The sequence below is a fragment of the Rattus rattus genome, chromosome 7 (genome assembly GCF_011064425.1).
Source record: "Rattus rattus isolate New Zealand chromosome 7, Rrattus_CSIRO_v1, whole genome shotgun sequence".
NCBI lineage: Eukaryota > Metazoa > Chordata > Mammalia > Rodentia > Muridae > Rattus > Rattus rattus.
In genome coordinates this window covers 94,313,725-94,331,616 of record NC_046160.1, presented here as the reverse complement: position 1 = coordinate 94,331,616, position 17,892 = coordinate 94,313,725, and the positions used below count along the sequence as shown (strand labels likewise).

General features: G+C 49.2%; 2 protein-coding genes across 4 annotated transcripts in view; one reads left to right on the top strand and one right to left on the bottom strand.

The window, feature by feature from the left end:
• Actn1 (actinin alpha 1) overlaps positions 1 to 17,892 on the top strand; it is a 94,426-nt gene that overhangs the window by 16,764 nt on the left and 59,770 nt on the right. The window lies entirely within an intron of this gene.
• LOC116905212 (NADH dehydrogenase [ubiquinone] 1 alpha subcomplex assembly factor 2-like) lies at positions 1,206 to 1,712 on the bottom strand. Its single transcript, XM_032908027.1, has one exon. It carries the CDS (start codon positions 1,710 to 1,712, stop codon positions 1,206 to 1,208), a length of 507 nt encoding a protein of 168 aa, XP_032763918.1.

The window sequence follows — 17,892 nt, the reverse complement described above, 5'->3', positions numbered from 1 at the left end:
TGTTCAGAGCACATGGAGCTACCTGCTGTCCCAGCTGCCTTCCTTCTGCTGGTGATGTCCCAGCCCTGCCTGGAACATGGACGCCTCTCAGAGATGGAGCTGAGCCTCTACTTCCCCAGGTCCCGGGAGATGCTCTTCTGAATTAATAGCACAGCACATTCCTAAGGAGCAAGGAGGTGGCCCTGCCTGATGTCCCACATGTATCAAGTGGTTGAGATAGGGGTAGCCTGGGGTCATAGGAAGGCTTATTATCCCTCCACATTTCCTTGATTGGCTTTCAGCACCAAGGATGGTCTTGGAAGTGAGGTCTGTTGGGCCAGCTTCTGTCAAGGCAACCCTCCTAGCACCCAGGAACTTGCTATTGGTCCTGCTGCTATAGGCAGCCCTGAGTAAAGTCCCTCCCTGGTCTGTAGGTATTCCAGGCCTCCACTCTTCGGAGCTGCTGTGGTCATGGTGACCCTCTGTTGTAGAGTCTCTGCTGACTGCTGCCAACTGTCTTGTTATATTCCCATAACAAAGTAGGGGACACTTGGCTCTTTGGACAGGTGCCCAGATCAACTCTTTGAGAACTCACCTAGGCTGTCAGAGCAGACAGACCGCCACACTAGCTCTGTAAGACTAACACCCCCAGCACCTCACACTCAGTGAACAGAAAGTGGTAGGAGGCTCAGAAGCCACAACCCACGGTTTAGCCTGGCCCACAGCATCCTGGGCCTGGGAGGGTCTCCCTAGGCTGTATGTAAAGCAGTCACCAAACTTCTGGGAGCTTCTGGGCTTGGGGCTGGGCCACTCATTGCAGAAAATCCCAGGGAGGTGAACACAGTGATATAAAGATAACCAGAAGCCAGTCTGAGGCCGGCCCTCTAATGGCCCACCTCAGTGATTCCTTCCTTTCAAGTAAAGTTTCAGGTACCCACTGTCACCCGGACTGGGTGCAAGGGGCTGAGTGAGGGAGCCTGGTGGGCTGTATGCATCGCGGGGACCGAGGACCTGATGGTCCTCTGAGGTTACGTAACTGCTGCTGCTGACGACGACGACGATCTTGTTGCCTCTGCTGTCTCTCTCTTCCTCTTCGGAAGCCCATGCTGGCTTCCAGTGCACTGTGTGGCGGAGGACGACTTGGGATTTCTTTCTTTTTTTCAACTTTTAATCTCTTTATTTGTTAAAATAACGATATCCATATGACGTCACCACAGCGCATGCATTCACTGACTCTGTCTTTTGCTGTCTCCTGGCACCCAGGATCCTGGCTGGAAGGTTTTGCCAGTGCTGGTGGGAGCCACTGAGGGTTCTTCCTTCCCAAAATAGTGGGCAGAGGCTTGCCCTTTAATTTGAGTTGCAGTAGGTGAAGGCAAGAGTTCTTCACTGGTTTCTTTACCGAGTTTATCTTTTTCATAAAAATCTTGACTTTTTATTTTAATTTCTTCTCTGTATTTTTCATTCTTTAGTATTTCCGCCATAGTAGGTGGAGTCTTTCTGTTTCTTCTGATCCACGTTTCCCCCTCTGTTGGGATGTCTCCTGCTTCATAGTCTACCTCTCTTCTGTTTGCTGTTTCTACAATCCTTTTCTCTCGAATAGTCTGCCCTCTCCAGTTCTTGTACTCGGCAACGTAGTAGTATTTGTTCCCCAGATGGTCCGGGCCCACGTGCTCCCTTACCTCTGTGGACAAGGCGCTCCAAACAGAGCGCACCACTCCCCGCCACCAGCTCATGCTTGCACACAACTCAAGGTCCTAGGGCTCTCCCACGACCGACTTGGGATTTCTGATTCTCCAGTGTCCACTAAGTGCTCGGAATCATAGGCATGGGACATCACACCTGGTTAGAGCTGTGCTAGGAATCAAGCCTGAGGTTTTGTGCACACCAGGCAAGCACACTCTCCGCTGAGCCACACTGCCAGCTCTTGCCGAGGGTTCCTCTCGCACCTCTGCCTTGCCACTGTGTTATACTAGCCTACCGCAGTCAGAACAATGGTGTATTCTGTAGACTTTCCACCTGGGAGCAATAGGCTACAGTATCTAATCTGGGCGTACAGGAGGCCATAGGCTTAGCTTTGTGTGAGTGCACAGTCCTGTTCACACAATGACAAAAACCTCCCAACAGTGTAGGCTCAGAGGCATCCTCATTGTCCCGTGACCCAGAGCAATAGTGGTAACTTTAATATTGGGCAGTGTGGGTGCAAACCTGTCTCATAGCATGTGGCTGGAGCTGTGTTCTCTTCTGTGGACGGAGAAGTTAACCCAGCAAATACTTTCCACGTAGGAACCTATCCAAGGTCTCGTAGCCACCATTTCACACCTGGGGAAGCTGAGGTCCAGAGGGGTATAGTGACTGTCCTGTAGCTGGTAAATGACAGAGCTAGGATCCGACTCCAAGGACCATGATTCTTTCTCTCTTGCTTTTGTTTGCTGAGAGAGGGTCCTGTCCTGTAACTCACTGTGGCCTGTAGCTTACTGCATACACTAGATGTCAATCTTAGAACATTCTGTCTTGGTAGCAGAGATTACACGTGTGAGCCACCCCATCTGGCTAAGGCCATGGCTCCTCTGCAGAGGCCTCTGTGTGATCTTTGTGTCTGTGCTCCAAGCTGGTGTTGCACCTGGGATCCAGTGAGCTCTCAGAAGAGCTGTAAGGTTTGGAGCCCCAACCCTTGAAGAAAAGTGGCTTCTTTGTTGGAGGAAATGCTGTATGGTACCCCCTGGGGATGGGAGGCTCCTTAAAGTCCTTCCCTGACTCCCTGTAGTCACTGTTGGGGTTGAGGGATAAATTTAAATTTAGGTGGAGTAGATGGGAGTCCAGAAGGCTCCCCCTCTGCTCCCAAGTTGGAAAGAGAAGGCTCTCTCTGTTTTTTTTTATTATTTTGGGCACATCAGCATGGCTCGCTGTCACAAATGCCACCAGCCAGTTCATTCCTACATCGAGTGAAGATAGCAAATACTTTAGAATCTAAAGACAGTGTCATCTCCTTGGAGGCTGATTCTGACTCCTGCCCTGACCCATGATGCCTGTGTGTTGCATGCATGATTTTGCATGCATGATGCAGAACTTACAGGAAATTTTCATGCAGGCACAGAAGAAGTCATGCAAATTAGCTTCAGATCGTGCCTGGACAATTCACTGTGCAGCTCGTGCACTGAGATCTGCATGCTCTTGTGACCTGCTGGGAGTGACTGGAGTAGAAAGGCTAAGGAGAGGAGATGCCGTCTTAGTACAAATGAGCATCCACCCTCTCCTCATGCAGGCAGTTACCAACGGGTTTGAACTAACAGCATGCATCATTGACTGGGTGCCATGACAGTGTCTGAAGTGGGTGGTTAGCAGGTACATGCAATTCTTACACTTGAAAGTTAGGAAGGAGAGCATTCTAGCCAGCTACATCTAGTTCTTCTGCTCAACCCACGTTTGCTGCGGCTTAGTTACTTATTTTCACTTAACATTGTTTCTTTTGTTTCTGACATGGTATGTGTGTGGTCAGAGGGCAACTTGCAGGAGTTGGTTCTCACCTTATACTGTGGGTCCCGGGGATTGAACTCAGGTCTTTGGGATTGGTAGCAGACATCTTTATCTGCTGAGACATATCCTGAGCCCAAACTTTTAGCCCGCCTGGCCACCCTTCTGTGTAGTCCTGGAACTCTTCAGAGATCTGTCTGCCTCTGCCTCCTGAGTGCTGGGATTAAAGGCATGCGCCACACTGCCTGACATCTGTATTTAACAGATGTGCTGTGTGTCAGTTCACAACCAGGACACAGCCTGAGATCTGAGTCTTTTGGTGATCAATACTGAGCAATAAGCATTTTCTGCTCTGTTAGAGTCTTAGGACCACAGGCACCATTGTTCCATCTGGTGATTATGAGGCACCTACCTCCCTTAAGCCTTTGTTCCATCCAGATAACAGCCAGGCGTGTGATCTCTGCCAATGAGGCGACAAGTGGGTGAGAGTCCCAGGCTGGCATATTCTAAGGACTCAGAGGTCAGCCCCTGCAGGAGACAGGTAAAGTGACACTGAGCTAAAAATCCACAGGTAAGGAAGTAGTAATACTTGATGTCAAAATCCAACCTGGAGGACTGGTGATGAAGCTCAGTGGGGGAGCATTTGCTGAATATGCTTGAGGTCTTAGGTTCTCAGCGTGTGTGTGTGTGTGTGTGTGTGTGTGTGTGTGTGTGTGCGCATGCGTGGAGCATTTGCTGAATATGCTTGAGGTCCTAGGTTCTCAGTGTGTGTGTTTGTGTGTGTGTGTGTGTGTGTGTGTGTGTGTGTGCGTGTGTGCGCATGCATGGGCACACATATACAAAAAAACAGCATGGTAGGCATGGTTCTGCAGACCTATGACTCTAGGATCAGGGGGCTGAGACAGGAGGATCACTACATGTTTGAGTCCAGCCTTGACAATACAGAGTTCTGGAATAAGACCCTGTGCCAATCCTCTCCTGCCCCAAGAAAAGAGAAGAGAAGAAGAGGAGAAGGAAGAGGGAGAGAGAGCCAGTCAGGCAAATGTGTTGGAGAAGTAGGGTGTGTGGAGATGGGCAGAGTGTAACCAAGGGCAGGAAAGCTCTGGGGACAAAGGGCCAAGTGAGTGTGAAGGAGTGGGCTGGAATACAAGAGTTGGGGGGATTGGGTAGCCCTGGGTGAGCCCTGGTTGAGTCAGTAGAGAGATAAGCTCTGGCCATCTACAGGGAATTAGCAGTTACTAGGCTTGTTCTGGGATCTTTGAAGCACACAGCCATCCAACTTGTGTGCTACATGTTTAGGGCCACGGATTGATCTCATGTACAGAAGCTCATGTGTAGGGCAGGGTGGAGACTCGCATCATAGGGATATTTGGTGGAAGCTGAGTTGGTTTGAGGCCACAGGCTGTCGTTTAGATGAGAGGGGCTGCGTGGGGGTGGGCCAAAGCAGAAATAGGTCTCTGTGGGAGCCGTGCGGGGACGCAGGCTAGCTCTGAGTCAGGTATCTAATAGTGCTCTCTAGCCAGAGGGACTAAATGGATACGGTGGGATTGACGTGCTCTTGAATGCGCTTGGCTGGACTCTGTCCTGCAGCTGGGTGGGGCTTGTGCGGGGAGAGGGCTCTGCGATGCCTGGCATCAAGGCCCTTTACTGTATGTTCTAAGAATTCAGACTGACTGTGGGCATAGGCACTCTGAGGAAGGCTGTGGAGGAGGCACTGGCCTGTTGCCATGGGAACTCTCTCTGCTGTGGGTTTCTACTTGCAAGGATGCCCTAGAAGGGAGTGAGCTCATCCTACCTGCAAGGTGATGAGTCAGCCCCGCCTGGGCTGCCAGATGGAAGCTTGAACTGCAGACCCCTGCCCCTGCCTGCTCTATAGGCCACGCAAATACCCTGCCTGGGGTGCCCATTTTTGTCACCAGACGGTGAAAGTGACTGCCGTCCATCCATTCATTCATTCATACTAAAATTCTGAGTCCAGGTAGTCTCCGGTCACCTCAGCCAAACCTTAGGCCTCTGTGCATAGAAGACATCTGCTAACCCCTTAGCTGAAGTGGACTGGGCCTCAGCCACAGTTGTTTACAGCCAGAGGCTGAGTGACTGCAGAAAGTGGGGGCAGGAGTACAGGGCTCAATTTTTTTTAATAAATGGAGTCTATGGGAGGACACGGCAGGTACTGAGTAGCTTTTTTAGGGGTGAATAGAGTGTCCAGGGGGTTAGGTGGTGCTGCTCTATCTGATGGAAGGAAGCTAGAGTTTTCTGACAGTTTTAGGTACCCAGAGGTCCAGAGGTTCTGGTTCCTTCATGAATAACTCATCCGACATGCACCTAGTCATGAGAGAGTCAACCATCAGATGGGGATAGACTGTGGGAATCTGGAAGACCGTGATTTGAGAGAGCCAGACGCTTGTACCATTGCCATTGGTGGCTGTCATGGTCCTCGCACGGAAAAGTCGTGCTCTTCTGGCTCTTGATCTGGTAGCGTTACCCACACGTCCACCCCCCCCTCACTCCCCCACCCCCGTTTGAGAAGATAAATGACTTCAACAGGAAAAGGACTGTCTAGCCCTTTCACCTAAACAAAACCACTTATGTTTCCAGAAATCTTTCGGTGATTTAATCTTCCCCGTAGTATTTGGATAGCAGTAATCATAGTGTATATAAAATTTAGCTTGGCTTTTGTATTTTCCTATTTGGCATTTTACCAAATACATTTTTTTTTAAACAGAACTTTGCAGCCTCTGTATTTCTCCCCCAGGGAAAGTGAGATCCAGGAATAGAGGTTGTTTTCATAGACGTGTACTTATTTGTAGATTTCCTGTCTCTTTCCCCCAAAGCATTAGAGGTAGGCATATGCAAAAGCTTCTGCATAGCCAGGCCTCAGCGTCAGAGGACCCAGAGCGTGTTGGTAGGTCAGGGTGAGGCCTCTGAGAATCAATTAGTTGGAAATCGTTGAGGAAGAAGTCAGTTCAGGAGACTAGAGAGGTGGCTCAGCAGTTAAGAGCGTGCACGGCTCTTTGAGAAGATCCAAGTTTGATCCCCAGTTCCCACCACAGCAGTCGCCAACTAACTCTAGGGAGAAGCTGACACTACTGGCTCTTTGGGCACCTGCACTTACTTTTGCATGTGTGCCCCGTACGCCGTGTGCACTAATTTGAAAAAGATAAGAGATCAGTTTCCTTGTAGTTTCAGAACTCTGAGAGGTTGAGTTCCAGACTAACCTGGGCTACAAAATGAGCCCTGTCTCAAAACTATTTTAAAAAGGGTAGAGGTTGTTAGCTGGAGATGGCTCAGTGGGTAAAGACACCATGTGCTTCCAAAGCCCAAGGAATTGAGTTCAATCCCCAGGGCTTATACGATGGAAGGAGAGAACTCATTCCCACACGCTGTCTTCTACCCTCCACTACATGCCATGGTGCAGCAATGGCTCAGTGGTTAAGGTCACTTGCTGCTCTTCCAGAGAACCTGAGTTTAGTTCCCAGCACCCACATGGTGGCTCATAATCATCTGGAACTCCAGGTCTGGAGGAGATAGCTGATAGCATCTTCTGACCTCCTTGGGTACCAGCTACATGCGGTGCCTATACATATATATAGGCGGACACATTCCTACACATAAATGAGTCTAAAATTTGTTTTTTTAATCCCCAAAGGGAAGAAGGTTGGAGAGATGGCTAGGTGGGTAAGAGTGCTTGCTGTGCAAGCAGGAGGATCTGTGTTCAAATCCCCAGCGGAGAGCTGGGCATGGTCGCATACTCCTGTAACAGCACTATAAGCCTACAGAGACAGGAAGATCTCATGGGGGCTTGATAAGAGACCGTCTTAAAGAGAAGGCAGAGAGTGAGTGATAGGCAGGCACCCAGTGTCCTCTGGCCTTTGCACACGATGTGTGGGTGCTCATGTGCACATGCACACAGACATGCACTAAGTACATAAGAGCAAAACCAAAGCACAGGAACACAATTGTTTTGTCAACTATACCTCAAGGGAAAAGCTGAAAGGATAAAATAAAGAAATAATATGGGAGTGGGGGTTACACATGCCCTAGGGTGTCTGTATGTGTGTGTGTGTGTGTGTGTGTGTGTGTGTGTGTGTGTGTGTGTGTGTGTGTGTGTGTGTGTGTGTGTGTATGGGGGGGTGGAGATCAGAGGACAAACAACTTCGTGGTGTTGGTACTTTTTCTTTTACCTTTGTGTCTACCCCAGGAATCGAACTCTTGTGTAGCAAGCACCTTTACCTGCTGAGCCGTCTCACCAGCCTGATTGATTTTGAGGCAGGGCCTCACTATGTAGCTCTGGCTGTCCTAAGACTCACAGAGATCCTCCTGCCTCTGCCCCTCAAGTGCTGAGATTAAGGGTGCATAGTCCTGCCCCAGTCTTCACTCTGTTTCTGAGGCCCCCTCAGACTCCTGACATGAGCTTAAGCAGGCAGCACTCTTTGTAAGCTTGTTTCACTAAAAGCAGTGGGTTCTGTAAGCCAGCATCGGTCTCTGTTTTGACCCCTTTGGCCTCCAAAACAGGAGGAAAAACTGGAATAAACTGCTTGTCTTCTAGTATGAGGAAGTCTACGGGCTCATTCGTTTATGAGCGCTAACCAGCAAGGTCATGAGCAGTTAGGAGAGAGGTCCACTGGACGTGCGGTCAGTAGTTCATGGAACACACAGAAACCTCTTCTGTATTCTTGGTTTTCAAATGAACTCAGAGTAGAAGTCAAGGCTTGGTGTTAAAATGCACTTGTCTCAAGGTGTTGCTATGGGAAGTGGAGGTCATGAAATCCAGTGATGCTGTTTCTTGAAGCCTAATTTGGGAGAGCACAGGTCCTTAGATGCTGCACAGAGTTTCCTGAAGACTCCAGGGGACAGGCCATGGTGCCCCAGCTTGGAGTCCACAGGTTTTCTGAGGCCTTTACTATGAGGAGAATGTTTGCTTTGCCTGCTGGGTACTGCAGCTTCTATTTCGTTATGAACATGAGAACATGGCCACTCTACCTTTGCAGCATGCTGAGAGGAAGCCAGAGTTGTCTCTTGCAGGCTGTTTTGCATCTTGCAGGTGCTGCTGGCTTTGGCCTCCTCACACAGCAGGGTAGAGGTACTTCGGGGAAGAAACCATGTGATCACTTGGGCTGGGCATGTCACCTTTGCCTGCCATCTTAGGTCCCAGCTGACACTGTCTAATAATGTCGCCATGATGGCATTTTGTTTTTTCTTTACTGCTTTTGGTTATTATAGACAGTGACCTTTCCTTTCTTGGTATTCTCAGGAGAACTGTGTACATTGATGGGAGGTAATATGATCAGTGTGTGTGTGTGTGTGTGTGTGTGTGTGTGTCTGTCTGTCTGTCTGTCTGTCTGTCTGTGTGTGTGTCTGTGTGAGTCTTGTATAGTTAATGTTGGTCTTGGATTTTAATCCTCCTGTCTCAGGCTCCTGAATGCTAAAGGCAGGAGATGAAGCAGAGAACATGGAGGAACATTAGCTTGCCTCCATGCTCACATTTTCAACAACCCAGGCTGACCTTTCTAGGGAATGGTGTCACCCTCAGTGGGCTGGGCCCTCCCACATCAGTTAGTAATCAAGAAATCCCCCAGAGACCTGCCCACAGAGCAGTTCCTCAGTGGAAATTCCATCTTCCCCAGTATGTCAAGTTGACAGCCAAAGTTAGCCATCACAGCCTGGAAACAAGACAATAAAGATTATTATAGATCTACCATCCCAAGAGCATTGGCGAACTTACTGCCTATGGCAGGCAGACCTTTGCCCACTGCCAGGGGTGGGGACACTTTTTTAAAGACAGGGTTTCTCTGTGTAGCCCTTGGCTGTCCTGGAACTCAATGTGTAGATCATGCTGGTCTTGAACTCAGAAGTTCACTTGCCTCTGCCTCCCAAGTTCTGGGATTAAAGGTGTGCACCACCACTGCCCAGCATCTTAAACTATCTCATCCATGAACCTTGGGCTTACATTGGCAGGTTCTGAAGGCCATGTTAATTGTTTGGTGCTATGTGGAATGTGGTTCAGGAAATTCTCAGTGTTGAGAGATTAAACCACCAGTGCTTGTTTCTCCTTAGTAACTTCTGCAACAGTAGGAATAGCAGGTGAGACATTAAGGGGTCGAGATCTGGGTGGTGGACAGGGGCCAGCAAGCTTTGGCGAGGATTATTCAAGCATGGAATTTGTGTCCAAGAGTATTGTGCCTAGATCTGGACACTGACCATATCTCCTAAGTTTCTGCCTGTTGGAGAGGCTTGTCTGAACAGGCAAGGTGTTTGGTAACATTGGAGGGAAGTGTGAGGGAGTCTGAGCCTGCTTTCTCACTTCCCTTCCTCACTTCTCCGAGCTAACCACACCATGACTCAGGTGCACACTACCCTCCACTCCCCCAACTTCAAGAGGAAGCTCCTAGGCTGAGGACCTCTTCTGTGCTGGCAGGATGCCTGGCTCAGTTCTTGATCTCCTAACCTAGAACATTACTTTTCATCAGTCTACTGTTACCTAAGCCATTATCTTCTGTATTCCCCAGGATTTGGGACAAGGAGGAGTTGGTTACTGGAGGAATTGTTTGTCCTCAAATTGGGAATAAGGCCTTGTCTTGATTTGCTCTAAGAATTGACAAAACACAGGGCTGGAGAGATGGCTTAGAGGAGTGAGTCTCAACCTATGGTTTGCAACCGCTTTCAGGGTGGGTCAAGCAACCCTTTCACAAAGATGGCTTAGGATCATTGGGAATAATCTAGCAATGAAAATAATTTTATGGTTCAGGGTCATCACAACATAAGGAACTGTTAAACGGTAGCAGCATTAGGAAGGTTAAGAACTACTGGCTTAGTGCATAAGAGACCATATCATGTGTCCCCTTCACAGCCTTGAGGTCAAAAGAGCAGGAGAGCTGGCCCTGCCCCTCACTGGCTGTAGCACTCCAGAGAGTTGAGCCTGCACTTTGCCTAGGCAACACAGTAGAGTTGGCCCTGATGGTGAAAGCACAGGTGAGCCAGCCCCTCATAGGGTGTAGCACTTAGGAGAGTAGGCTCCAAGCCTTGACTGGGCAGCACAGTAGAGCTGGTTCTGGAGGCATGCATGTGGGTGATCCAACCCTAAGGGCGTGAGAGCCAGGGAGCTGACCCTGCCTCCTGCCAAGGTGGCCTAGGATGGCCTAGCAGGAGCAATTCTGGAGAGCTTGTGATGGAGATGCAGGAGAGCTGACAGACTGACCAGCTCAACTACCACCCAGTTCCAGATCCAGGGCTTTGAGTTGGCCCACCCCAAAATCTACATCATCTGTGAGCAGTTGGGACATGTAAAAGGGCCAGTCTTGTTGATCCAAAGCTGCAGGATCTCCATGACACAGGGCAACAACAGGATAACCGGGAGGAGTCCTGATGAGGATCCAATATTGATGGAGTCACAGAAGCCAGAGACCTTGAATCAGAACAGTGACTCATTGCAGTAAACATTTGCAAGTGAAGTTGTGTGAACAGAGGGGTATACTGTGGGACACACTGTGACGTGCTATAGCTTCCACCATCAGATGTTTTCTATGCTTTGCTTTGCTTTATTTTGTTTGTTTGTGTGTATGTGTTTTATTTTGGAGGATGGAGGGCAGATAGGATGGACGGGATATAAATGTAACTTTTATTTGCCAGATGTAATTGTCATCTTGGAGGCTCACTGCTGAAAAAGCTCACCATTTGTAGTTCTTTCTGAACTCTGGCTGGCTGGTTCAACTCAGCTGTTCCGGCTCAAACTCCTCTCCAAGTTGACTGATTCGAACTGGCTTCTCTCTCAGCTTCTGACTGAGTTGTTCTGCTTGGCCTCAAACTAACTTTGGCAATTTGTTCTAATCTTCTGCCCCTTCTTATTCTCTGTCTTCAATGGCCTCTGCTGACCTGCACTGCACAAACTGTATGAACTGAACAGAACTCACAAATGAACTCAGCTGAACTCAGCTGTGGCTGCATGAACTGCACTGACTTAACCGATTCAACTTCTGCTCTCTGTGCTGCTCTTAAGTAGCCTCTCTTGTCTGTTCTCATGAGAGTTGGCTGTATCCCTTCTCTGACAATTCTGTCAAACATTTCTCTGATTTGTCACTTCGTCCCTCAATTAGACATTAGTTTCAAACATGGCTGTTTCCTTCTACAAATTAACTTTATCTTCATTGTTTGGGATTAAAGCTACTAAGGATATGTCTGATTCCAGCCAGAGGGATTAAAGATATGTCGTTCCAGCAGATCACCCAGACCTGGAAGATCTTTGGATGTGATCCCTTGCCAGAATGGCAATATTGCTGGATTAAAATTCCTCTACAACCGGGAGATGAGTGGTATTGGGCTCCATGATTGAAACTCAAAAAGAATCAATAAAAAGTTTTTTAAAAAAACCACATAGAGTTCTTGTGGAGGACCTGAGTTTGACTCCTATCACCCATAATGGGTATCTCAACATTGCCTGTAGCTCCAGGTCCAAGGGATCTCATATTTGGCCCCTGTGGATACCTACACTCAGTTGATCACACACACACAGATAAATGTATATTCTTGTAATTTTAAAAAATAATAAAAATAAATGTTTAAGTCCACTTAGATGGTATCAAATGCCAACATTGGTGTATATGCTGGCGCTCAGTGTTGTATACACAACAGTGACTCACTTGGGTGGCTGAGGCCTGTTCAGTGAACAGGCACTGAAACCCAGGTCCCTGTCATCTGACTCTATTCATAGAGTAGAATGGGTTCTGAGCTGGGACTGTCACAAGGTCTACAAGTGTCCCTTGAAGGAGGAAGAGAGAAATACACGAATGATGTATCCAAACCCCTGTGCCACATGTGAAACTGTTGCTCTCTAGAGATGGATGTAGAAGATGCTTAATGTCCTGTGTCCTAATGCTAACCATGTGACACACATTCCAGAACTGATTTCCATTTCCAGTGGCTGTGGAGGATCAGAATCATGGGATGTACCAGAGAGACTCCTGGCCAAGGGCTCTTTCTTAGAATCAGTGATGAGGCTACCACTGTTAGTGGTATCTTTGTAAAGTAATCCCCATTGGCACCTTGTCTTGCCTACAGGTTGTAGCCACGTGGGCCAGTGGGGATTGATTTGTTCTGTCTGTCTCAAGTAGGAATTGATTTGTTCTGTTTCACTTGTTAGGCACTGTGCCTTTCTTTCTTTCCACGCTCAGAGCATCCCAGTTAGCACTACAGAAGGCCTACTAAGATCATGTTGATTATGAGGTAGGGCTGGCCTCTTGGGGACAGCTGTGGCTTTTGGTGGTGGCCAGTAAAGATGTTGCTTTGTAAGTATAGTGAAGGGCCTCCCATCCTCCATCCTTTAACTACACATTCACAGTGACCACAGTTTCTCCATAGGTATACAGTGTCTCACAATGTGGCTATCCTCTGTCACCCAAGAGGGGACTTTCACCTCAGGACTGTATTCTTTAAAGAGTGATCAGTGGGCTTCCTGGGCACTCCAGGTCTATGAACCACATGGCCCTGTCAGAGCTCAGGTGTGTGTGTTTCTAACAAGTCTCCCATGTAATTTTTTTTGTTTTGTTTTGTTTTGTTTTTTAAGATAAAAATACAGACTCTGGCAGAGGAGTATTACTCCTTTAGTGTGAATATGGGAGTGGTTAAGCTCAACGTACTCACCTCCTTCACTCATAACTTCCCCTACCTCCAGGACATTGTAGTGGAGCCTTCTCTCCCCTGTGGCTCAGATCCTCAATTCTAGCTGACCCCAGGTGGGAATGAAGTGTTCTCTCTGGATCCAGAGCCCCACCTCCCATTACTAAGAGTGAAAGAAAGGAGAGGAAATGTGGTTGCCGTCCATGTTGTTGGGTCTGGAGCTGGTGGGCTGGTAGACAAACTGCAAGGCTACTTTAAAGAGGTTTCACAGTGGCTGCAGGGAGTCTGCCCTGATAGATGTCAGTCATCCTGGGGATTCTCCAGCATGTTAACCTGGCCGATAACCCACACTGCTCATGGATTCCTCACAGCCTGTGTTGTTCCTCTGCTGAGCACAAACAGCTATGTCCTTTACTGACCTGCCCATTTCTGTTGTTTGGTTTCCTGTGGCGGGAGGGCTTTTTGACTCTGTATCCTGCCTTGCTTGGTTCCCTAAACCACCTCAGTGACTTCTGTTCCTCTAGTCCCCATTTAGCCAACTTCTGTCCTAGATGTCTCTGTCGTGGTTCTGGCTTCCGTATGGCAGTGTGACAGCAGGGGATTGGGTTGGCCCTGAACCTGCAGCTTCCTCACTGCCATGGGACTGGGTCATTTTACCTGGGGGTCAGCCAGCAGCTGTGTTTGCTGGCACAGACTCAAACTGCCTTTGTAGACAAGCCCTGTGAGGGCAGCTCAGGAGGCTTATAGGATACAGTCTACCAGGATAACCCCTGATGCTGCACTGTGAGGGACTGACTAGGGCTTGTGTTGGGGAGTTACAAGAAGAAACGCACGCCCTGGCTGCTTCTGTGTCCAGGGAACTTCTCAGGGGAGATGAGAGCCACAGCACAGAAAAGGAATCGGAAACTTACTCTTCAGCTAATTTCCAGCTACTGCCTTGGACTCCGCAGCTGGTGGCCTCTTGAGCAGAGAAAGCTTGGAAAATTCATTAATTCTTAACATTAGGTATGAACTCTGTGAGGTGTGCAGACTCGTCACAGAGGGTAAGGCGTGTGTAGGACTTGGTTCAAGAAGGTGGGAGATAGATTTATACTTTGGTGGGAGTGACCAGATTACCCTGTACAATGAGCCTACCATCCAGAAAAACCTCAGAAGGGCAGCAGATCCCGGCTGGCATGAAACAGACCTGCTCAGACTGTCCCACCATTGTGGGCTCAAGTTTAAGTGAGATGTCTGTCATCCTTCCTGCTTTCTAGACCCTAGGAGCTAAGTTGAAGAACTCTTCTTGTTGTGTCCAGAGCCTTTTGGGTCAGAGCTTGTAGGCAGGCTGGGCTCCTGCAAAACCCCTGCTAGAGCAGCCTTTTCTCATGCCCGGGTTGTTCTGTTTGTCCCTTTGTGCTAGTTACCCCTGTCTGCTTGAGTGTTAGGCACTCAGGAGACCACCATGCTCAGCATTGGGAGGACTTTGACATTTTGTTTAGGTGGGGACGTTATTGAGAGTGTGCAAGGGTGAGAACTGGAGGCTCTGGCTCTTTAAGGCTGGACCTTCTAGTGAATTTTGGCAGAGGCCACACTGAGTGTTTAATTTTAGGGCCAGGGAGGGGGCTGGGGAAAAGTCCCCAAGCATCTGGTTTGTGTTAAGCCCTTCCTTTAGAAAAAAGGCTGTGTTTATGGTTAAAATCCGGCAGAGATGGGTGGGGGTGGGGAGATGGAGGGGCGTTGAAAGGGATACCGTTATCCAGCACCAGACCTTGCAGCAAAAAGACAATGCATGTAGCCACTGTCTTGTCCCCTAACCCCATCTCAGCCAGCTGGGTCCAACGCTGAGAAAACAGCCATACTATTTTCATCTCTGCCATTAAAGCAGGATGTTTGCCTTCAGACAGCCTCCAGCAGCTGGACTTTGCCAGGCTGAAGCTGTGTCCCTCGTGCCTCAGCACTCCCTGGAGTTGGCCGCCTGTCAGCTCATTTGTCTGCAGTCTGCTGTCTGCCTGCCCTGGGTGGGTCAGCCACTATTAGGTCAAAGCAGGGGCCACAGGAAGCGAAGCTGCGGGGTGGCTCCAGCAACCAACCCTTCCTCCTGTGATCCCTCGATGGACTGTCAGAGGGCCCCCAAAGTCCCACCCTCTGCCAGTAGGAAAAACGGAGGGCCAGACAAATGGCCAAGCTCGTCCAAAGTCTCTCACAACAAGCTGGTGTCAAACTCAGGATTCAAACCAGACTCTGGACTCTGATGTCCTTTGTGCTCCTTGTGGCTCTACGTGGCTCTCTTTTGCTGCGTTGTTCAAATTATCCATCCTTGCCTCTTAGCCTTTCAGGTGTCCACACACAAACTCTGGGGACAAGAGAGGGCTTAAAGGGTCTCCATGGACTCCAAGGTCCATGGAGAAGTTTCACCAGGCTATGTACGTCTCAGAGGCTGGGTTTGCTCACCGCTGTCTTCTAACAGTAGTAGCCTGGGGGAGCTACTGAGTGATGAGATGGCCCAGCCTTGGGGGAGGGGTGACACAGGTGTTCCAGTTGGAACCCGTGCTTCTGGAGGGGTGCCAGGCATGTACTAAAGCTTGCCTGGTCCCAAAGCCACATCCTGTGTTCTCCTGTCTTTTCTCAGCTCAGCTCTTCCAGAAACCTAGAAGCTCAGTTTCCTCTGTCCCATCCCTTTAGATTACCAATGAGGAGACTGAGACCACCACAGCATCTAACCAGAGTGGGCCGAGACCTTACTTAGGACTCTTCCAGTGTTGGGAGGTGAGGTAGAGAGGGAAGTCTGTGTCCTGTCCTTTTGACTTCCTGTCCTGGAGGATGGTGTGTCAGGCGTGTGTGTCTCCAGTGCAGGTGAAGTGAAGTGGAATCTAGGCCTCCAGGATTAAGTTGAATCATTCTCTTGTGTCTTCCTAAAAGGGGAAAAAAAAAAAGCAGACTGGAGTGGCTCACTTCCTTCTGGAGAAACTGGAGCCTGAGTCACCCCAGAGTCAGGACCCGGGAGGGGCCCCCAGTTTGCTTCTCTTCTGGCTGTGGGAGAGTACTTCCCTTCTGCCCGTCTGCCAGGGCAGAGGGCAGGGCAGGGCCTGAGGCAGTCCAGTTGTCCCTACCTCCCCCTATCTTGGGAGGTCTTAGTTCTTTTTTGGAGCAGGCAGGAAGGGAGGAGCCATGGGACGGTCTAACTCAGGGATTGTCAGTATACTCATTTGAAATGGTTTTAGAACCTCCTAAAAGTGGACCTGTTTTATGTTTGCCCTTTTGGGATTGGTTTGTTTCACTTCAGGTTTGTCCAAGTAGAATCCTGTGTCAGAATTAACTTTTTTAGGGCTGAATAATATTCCATTGTATGTATTAGCACATTCTCTTTATCTGTTCACAGATGATTGGGTTATTTCAGTAGCTCGGCTATGGTGAATAACGTTGGTATGAAGTTTGGTGCAGAGTTGAGTCGTGGCATCTCTGTGTGTGTCCTTGAGACCTTTGTGCCCTCAGGTGGGGTTGGCAAGTCATCAGAAGGCCTTAGACACTACTCCATTCTCTTCTCCCCCCTGACTGGGCTTATCACGGTAGCTGTCTGTAAAGGCCAATGGACTGGCTGGTCCCCAAGGACACATCATGTCTAGTGCGGCTGCTAAACCATTCTGGGGGAGTCTGAACGTACTTAGCTAGCTTAAAGTTTCAGTATCTTCCATTGAGAGAAGAGTTTTTTGGGGGGGCCAGGTCCCCACCTCTTCCTGCCCCTCTTTTTCTTTAGCCTCAGACTTGGGGAAGGAGCTTGCGCCCTCCTGGGCACCCCAGGGATTAGTAGAGACCCCCTAGCTTGCTGCGGTCCCCACTTCCTTACACTCACTTTATCCCCAGCTTTTCCTCTCCCAAGGTTAGCGTATGACACATTTTTGGCCAGTGAGTTCGGTTCACTAATGCAAAACTTCCTAGCTTCCCCTGGAGCTGAGCACCATCTGTTTCTTTAACAGCAGGATCCTCTGTCCTGATTCCTGCTCTCTCCCAGGCTGCTGTAACCAGCAGGTGGTTGGCCCCTGTTTCTTCAGCCTCTAGTTGCAAGCCCTTTCAGACAAGTCAAGTGTAAGGCAAACCGGTCTCTGCCTGCTGTTCGTGTGGGCTCATCGTCAAGCAGCCGGTGTTCACTCCTGGCCCTGCTCCCTGCAGAGATCTGCATGTGGTCCCCTCTGGGCTGCTTCAAGCTACTTTAAAGCCTGTACCTCCTTGATAGTGGGCCTGTCAGCTAACTGGCGCTCTCTGGAGTGGGTCCAGTTTTTATGCTTTCCCAGAGCCTAATAGCGGCAGGTCCAGCACCCTGTACAGATGCTTCAGTCACGTTCCCAATAAGACATTGGGAACTTGGAAGTATTCTGTCAAGCTGCCGGTGACACAGCACTGTAGCTTAGCAAGTGCTACACTTCAGAGCACTGCTTGTACCCCCTACCCCCCCTCACTTTTAAAAAGATTTTATTTATTTAATATTTTATTCTGTATGTGTCCGTGTGTGTGTCTGTGCATGTGCTCGAGGAGTATTGGATCCCCTTGAGCGGGAGTCCCAGGCAATTGCGAGCTATCTCGTATGTGTGCTGGGAATCAAACTCAGGTCCTCTATAAGAACAATGTGCACTCTTAACTGCCGAGCCATCTTTCCAGCCTAAGATTTATCTTGGGTGTTGGTGTGTGGTATATGCATGTGAATGCAGGTGGCCAAGGAAGCCGGAAGAGGGGGGTAGATCCCCTGGAGGTAGAGTCGGTAGATAATTGTGAACTGTCCAACGTGGCCGCTAGAAACTAAACTTGAGTTCTACTCGAGAGTAGTATGAGCCCTTTACTACCGAGCTCCTCTCC

Excerpts from the sequence above, each read along its gene's own strand:
- LOC116905212 (XM_032908027.1), bottom strand. The coding sequence starts at position 1,712 with ATGAGCTGGTGGCGGGGAGTGGTGCGCTCTGTTTGGAGCGCCTTGTCC.